Consider the following 6,159-nt stretch of genomic DNA (forward strand, 5'->3'; position numbering starts at 1 on the left):
GGACTTGTCTGTCTTGACTCGGGACTTGACTCGAGACTTGAATGCAAAGACTCGAGACTTACTTGTGACTTGCAAAACAATGACTTGGTCCCACCTCTGCTTTATACTGTACAATACTGATTGTGTCAAAGCAGCTTTACAGTGTCAAACAGGAAAATAGTTTGTAAATAATGTGCGTCTCTCTCAGAGAAGTTGAAGTTCACGCCCGTCCCGCAGCCGTCGCAGTGTCTGCAGCTGGACAGAGAGAGCAGCGTCAGCTGTGTTGCTGCAGGACGAGAGATGCCCATCATACACTGGAGCAGAGCAGGTCAGAGACATAAAATGGAATGTTACCTTAACGATCACATAACACATACTTTTATTGTTAGCTGGGCAGCTCTGATTGAAACTGAATGGCTTGCTGTTGCTGTGCAGTGATGTCTGGTGTGTTTGAGCTGGTTTCTCATGCATGTCTCTCCGCAGACAGCGCTGATCTCCCGTCTCACGTGAGTCAGATGAACGGAGTTCTGCGCTTCAGAACAGTGACCCGCGCCGATGGAGGAAACTACACATGTGTGGCGTCCAGCAGCGAGCAGGGAGAGATACGAGCGCACGTCCATCTCACTGTAGGAGGTGTGTGTGTTAGATTTGAATGCTGTGGTTGATCATGAGGTCATGTGAGTTGTTCCACACACACTGATACACTCACGTCCGTCTGTGTGTTTTGTCAGTTCACGTGGAGTTTAAGCTGGAGCCGGAGCAGACCACAGTCTATCAGGGTCACACGGCCGTGTTTCACTGCCAGGCGTCAGGTGACCCGCAGCCGTACGTCCAGTGGAGGCTCAAAGACAAACTACTCAGCAGCAGCAGCTCCAGCAGGCCAGTGATCTCACTCCACCTGCCTGTCTGTGTCTCTGTCTGTCTCTGTCTGTCTCACTCCATCTGTCTGTCTCACTGCACCTGTCTGTCTCACTGCAGCTGCCTGTCTCACTGCACCTGTCTGTCTCACTCCACCTGCCCGTCTGTGTCTCTGTCTGTCTCACTCCTCCTGCCTGTCTGTGTCTCTGTCTGTCTCACTCCATCTGTCTGTCTTACTGCATCTGTCTGTCTCACTCCACCTGTCTGTGTCTCACTCAATCTGTCTGTCTCACTACACCTGTCTGTCTATCTCACTCCACCTGCCTGTCTGTGTCTCTGTCTGTCTCACTCCTCCTGCCTGTCTGTGTCTCTGTCTGTCTCACTCCATCTGTCTGTCTTACTGCATCTGTCTGTCTCACTCCACCTGTCTGTGTCTCACTCCATCTGTCTGTCTCACTACACCTGTCTGTCTATCTCACTCCACCTGCCTGTCTCACTCCAACTGTCTGTCTGTGTCTCTGTCTCTCTCACTTCATCTGTCTGTCTCACTATACCTGACTGTCTCACTGCACCTGTCTGTCTGTGTCTCTGTCTGTCACTGTCTGTCTCGCTGCACCTGCCCTGTCTCACTGCACCAGTCTTTCTCACTGCATCTGTCTGTCTCACTGCGTCTGTCTGTCTCACTGCACCAGTCTGTCTGTCTCTGTCTGGCTCACTCCACCTGTCTGTCTGTCTCACTCCATCTGTCTGTCTCACTGCACAAGTCTGTCTCACTCCACCTGTCTGTCTGTGTCTCTGTCTGTCTCTGTCTGTCTCACTCCATCTGTCTGTCTCACTGCACAAGTCTGTCTCACTCCACCTGTCTGTCTGTGTCTCTGTCTCTCTCACTCCACCTGTCTGTCTGTGCCTCTGTCCGTCTCACTCCACCTGTCTGTCTGTGTCTCTGTCTTTCTCACTCCATCTGTCTATCTCGCTGCACCTGTCTGTCTGTCTGTCTCACTCTACCTGTCTGTCTGTGTCTCTGGCTGTTTCACTCCATCTGTCTATCTCGCTACACCTGTCTGTCTGTCTCACTGCACCTGTCTGTCTGTTTCACTTCATCTGTCTATCTCGCTGCACCTGTCTGTCTGTCTCACTACACCTGTCTGTTTCACTGCACCTGTCTGTCTCTCCCATACACGATGGTCCTTCATGCAGCAGATGTTGACGTGTGTTAATTGTGTTTCTCCAGGTTTCAGAAGATGCCCAACGGCTCTCTGGTCATTAGTGATGTGACCACTGAGGACACGGGTGTGTACACCTGTATCGCAGGAAACACCTGCAACATCAGAGACACCGCAGCGCAGCTCTATGTCGTGGGTGAGGAACACTAACTCACACGAGGAACATTTTAACCTGATTGGTGTGTTTTTTTAATAAATAAGGCAGATTTTAGCTTGAGAAGTCATAGTGTTCATGCACACACTCACACACTGATCATACAGTGTGTTTGTTATTTCATTTCATATTTCACATCTATTTCCATAGTGCTTTATACAATACACAGGGTTTCTGTGGGTCTTAAAAAGTCTAAATTCACCCTTCTACAAATTAAGGCTTTAAAAAGTCTTAAATCAGAGCAGAAAGTCTTACATTCATAAAGTCATGGCATTAAATGTTGCATACACTGCACTTCCTCAGTAATTTTGTTTTCAGTACAAATCTAAACATCCTTTAAGTGAGTTTATGCTTAAAACAAGAGCAAATATCTGTCACTGAGGAATGAAAACTTGTTTTCACTTTGAATCAAGTTGATTTTTCTGAGCCTGTTGGCAGATATTTGTTCTTGTTTTAATCATCAACTCACTTCATTTTGATCAATTTCTCATAAACAAGACAAGTAGATGATAATCTTTAAGATTTGATTACTGATTCAGACATTTAATAAAGGTTCTGAAGGATTTAGATCAGTATTTAAGAAGTTGAAGTCATTGAAACGGCTAGATCAGTGAAGTTCAGTGTGATGTCAGACTCCTTTGAAGTGCTTAGAAACTCTGATTACAGTGACACACATTCACTATCAGTGTTACATTGTTGCCTGGCAACTGTAAAAAGCTACAATTACACTTATCAGCTTGCAGGAATAAATATTTATTCTGATTAATAATGATAAATGTAAGAGTTTATCAGATGGTTTACAGTGATTTTACTACAGGTTTACTGTAGTGTTTTGTGATGTGTCTCTGTTCTCAGAGAAGCCTGTGCACCCGCGCAGTGAAGACGAGGATAAGAGTCAGTTTAAGATGTTCCAGACGATCGCGCTGTCGGTGGCCGTGGCCGTGGCGTACATCATTGCTGTGCTGGGACTGATGTTCTACTGCAAACAGAGACGCAAGAGCAAACGGCTGCAGAAGAACCGCGCCGGAGAAGAGCCCGAGATGGAGTGTCTGAACGGTACGTGTGTGTCATCTAGACTGAGATCCTCTAGACTAATCAACCAGCTGATATCTGCCTGTTTTGAGCTATATGTGTCTTATATGTAGTGACTGTTCAACCAACAGTCTTGTCATTAGGCACAAGTTCTGTTTTCACACATTATTTAGAGATGTTTGCAAAGAGTGTGTGTGTGTTTCCTCTAGGTGTTCAGCTGAATGGCCACAGGATGTCTGAGATCCAGGAAGAAGTGGCTTTAAGCAGCATGAGACCTTCAGCAGACTCAGAGAAACAGCAGAGCTGCGGTGACAAGCTGCACTTTCCCAGAGCGCACCTGCAGACCATCACCTCACTGGGTAATGAATCAGCAAAACAGAACCAAACTCACTTCAGTTCACTTTTACAATAATAATCATTTAAAAGATTTTACATTATGATGATATTTGCTTCTAGATTTAGGATATTACTTAAAGAAATCACATCATATTCATTTATTAAAGGGATAAAATTAAAATGTGCTGAAAATGTGCTCATCTGAGATTAGGATGAGTTTGTTTCTTCATCAGGTTTGTAGAAATGCAGCATTGCATCAGTGTCTCAGCAATGGATGCTCTGCAGTGAATGGGTGCCGTCAGAATGAGAGTCCAAACAGCTGATAAAAACATCACAATAATCCACAAGTAATCCACAGCACTCCAGTCCATCAGTTAACATCTGGAGAAGACAAAAGCTGAAACAAATCCAGCATTAAGACCTTTTTAACTAAAACACCATAGAGTCCATAATCCATAATAACTCGAGCCGGAGACGCTGGTGCTGGTCAAGAGTTTAGAGAGCCGAGAGGAAACGCACCGAACTGAGTTCAGACGAGAGCTGGAGATGTTCAGCAAACTCAATCACGCTCACATCGTACGACTGCTGGGAATCTGCAGAGAAACCCAACCTCATTACATGATCCTGGAATATGTGGATCTGGTACTAAACTCAAATCCTTTATTAATATATATGCAACATGCACTCTTATATTTTAATTAGTTTGGCTTGTGTACACACAGAACACACATTTATGTGTTCTAATTCTCTTTCACTTAATTAGCAGTATGAATAATATAAATCAGCATACACACCGTTTCGGTTTGAATGTATCAATCCTGCACACTTCTTAAAGGAACACTCCACTATTTTTGAAAATAGGCTCATTTTCTGACTCGCCTAGAGTTAAACAGTTGAGTTCTACCGTTTTCGAATCCATTCGGCCGATCTCCGGGTCTGGCGGTAGCACTTTTAGCTGTAGCTTAGCATAGATCATTGAATCTGATTAGACCGTTAGCATCTCACTCAAAAATGACCAAAGAGTTTCTATATTTTTCCTATTTAAAACTTGACTCTTCTGTAGTTACATCGTGTACTAAGACCGACGGAAAATGAAAAGTTGTGATTTTCTAGGCCGATATGGCTAGGAACTATACTCTCATTCCGGCGTAATAATCAAGGAGCTTTGCTGCCGTAACATGGGTGCAGCAGGCGCAATGATATTACGCAGCGCCTGAAAATAGTCCCCAGCACGCTCCCTGTGCAAGCAGGTGGTCACGTTGGTTATGTTGACGGAAGTTAGCCTGTTTTCAGGCGCCGCGTAATATCATTCCTTTTCCTAATTTGGTGTTCCCAATCAAAAATGACAGGCCTACAAGAAACTGCTTATAAATCTCTCATTATGCTGTATTATCACCAAATCTCGGATTCAATCTTTTTGTCAGATTGTTTTCTTTCATTTAGCACAGGGTTTGTGTTTCTTTTTGGAGCTGATTGATCACAGGCCTCATTGACCTGAGTTTATGCACCTCAGTTTTTGATTGAATATTGCCAAAAATGATGCACAAATAATGATTTTTCACTCTAAAACTGAGCTCAGATCAATGAGGCATGCGGAAAATCAGTTCCAAAAAACAAAACCTGTGCTGATTGACAAAAAATACGTTTGAAGAAGATTGAATCCAAGATTTGGTGATATAGAATAATGAGACGTTTATAATCAGTTTTTGTAGTGGGGAAAAAATCCCCCAAAAGTACAAAAAATATAAGTCAGTAAGTTTTAGTCCAATGCTTTAACATTTACTAGCATTTCCAGGAAAAATAAAATCCTCTCTGGGTCAAAATGACCAGAACATTAAGATTAAACTTGCATCATCACAATATTTTACTTTATTGTCTTTATAAGCAACATTGCGGTCAATCGAACTTCCTCAGGATTTATCCAGTTTTTCATGTCTGTATTAGACTTTTATCTGATGCACCTACGTATGATGATTTTCTGTTTGAATGTACAGTACGTTCATATCTGTTTATGATGTAGTAAAGTGTGTCCGTGTTAATAGTGAAGTCGTGCTGATGTGAGTGCTTTTCTCGTGTTTTTCAGGGTGATCTCAAACAGTTCCTCAGAATATCAAAAAGCAGCGATGAGAAACTCAAGCCGCATCCCATCAGCACTAGAACTAAAGCAAGTTCTTCCTGTGACGTTTCATTATTATTTTACCTGTTGCTGTGTCCCTGAGGTGGTTTGTGTGTTTAATAACTCGTGTGACTCTGTGTTGATGTTCACGGTGCTCTGCAGGTCTCCATCTGTGCTCAGGTGGCTCATGGGATGCAGCATTTATCAAACAGGGGTTTTGTGCATAAAGACCTGGCAGCCAGGAACTGTCTGATCAGCGGACAGAGACACGTGAAGGTGTCTGCGCTCAGTCTGAGTAAAGACGTCTATAACAGGTACCAGCTCCTTCAGTCCATTTGATGATCATTAAAGCGCTGTGAGATCTGCTGCCAATGTTCACATGTGTGCAGAGCGCCATCTAGTGTTGATGAAGCTCAGTCACATGTGCTGATGTGTGTGCGTGTGTGTGTGTGTGTGTGTGT

General features: G+C 43.7%; 2 protein-coding genes across 3 annotated transcripts in view; both read left to right on the forward strand.

The window, feature by feature from the left end:
• The window catches only part of LOC107672348 (inactive tyrosine-protein kinase 7-like), a 42,547-nt gene extending 38,841 nt beyond the window's left edge, over window positions 1-3,706 (forward strand). The window contains exons 10-15 of one of the 2 annotated variants that reach the window (XM_016465501.1): window positions 188-307; window positions 463-612; window positions 711-858; window positions 2,069-2,196; window positions 3,070-3,270; window positions 3,456-3,706. In XM_016465501.1, coding sequence (XP_016320987.1) covers window positions 188-307; window positions 463-612; window positions 711-858; window positions 2,069-2,196; window positions 3,070-3,270; window positions 3,456-3,658 — 950 coding nt within the window. In that variant the 3' untranslated portion in view covers window positions 3,659-3,706. Of the gene's footprint in view, window positions 1-187; window positions 308-462; window positions 613-710; window positions 859-2,068; window positions 2,240-3,069; window positions 3,271-3,455 lie in introns of those variants that run through there. The other variant, XM_016465502.1, reaches the window with a different exon arrangement.
• The window catches only part of LOC107672339 (inactive tyrosine-protein kinase 7-like), a 3,093-nt gene continuing 619 nt past the window's right edge, over window positions 3,686-6,159 (forward strand). The window contains exons 1-4 of the mRNA XM_016465485.1: window positions 3,686-3,694; window positions 4,051-4,224; window positions 5,666-5,746; window positions 5,861-6,012. Of these exons, the coding sequence (XP_016320971.1) occupies window positions 3,686-3,694; window positions 4,051-4,224; window positions 5,666-5,746; window positions 5,861-6,012 (416 nt within the window). The remainder of the gene's footprint in view (window positions 3,695-4,050; window positions 4,225-5,665; window positions 5,747-5,860; window positions 6,013-6,159) is intronic.

Source organism: Sinocyclocheilus anshuiensis, unplaced genomic scaffold (assembly GCF_001515605.1).
Source record: "Sinocyclocheilus anshuiensis isolate Anshui unplaced genomic scaffold, SAMN03320099.WGS_v1.1 scaffold92, whole genome shotgun sequence".
NCBI lineage: Eukaryota > Metazoa > Chordata > Actinopteri > Cypriniformes > Cyprinidae > Sinocyclocheilus > Sinocyclocheilus anshuiensis.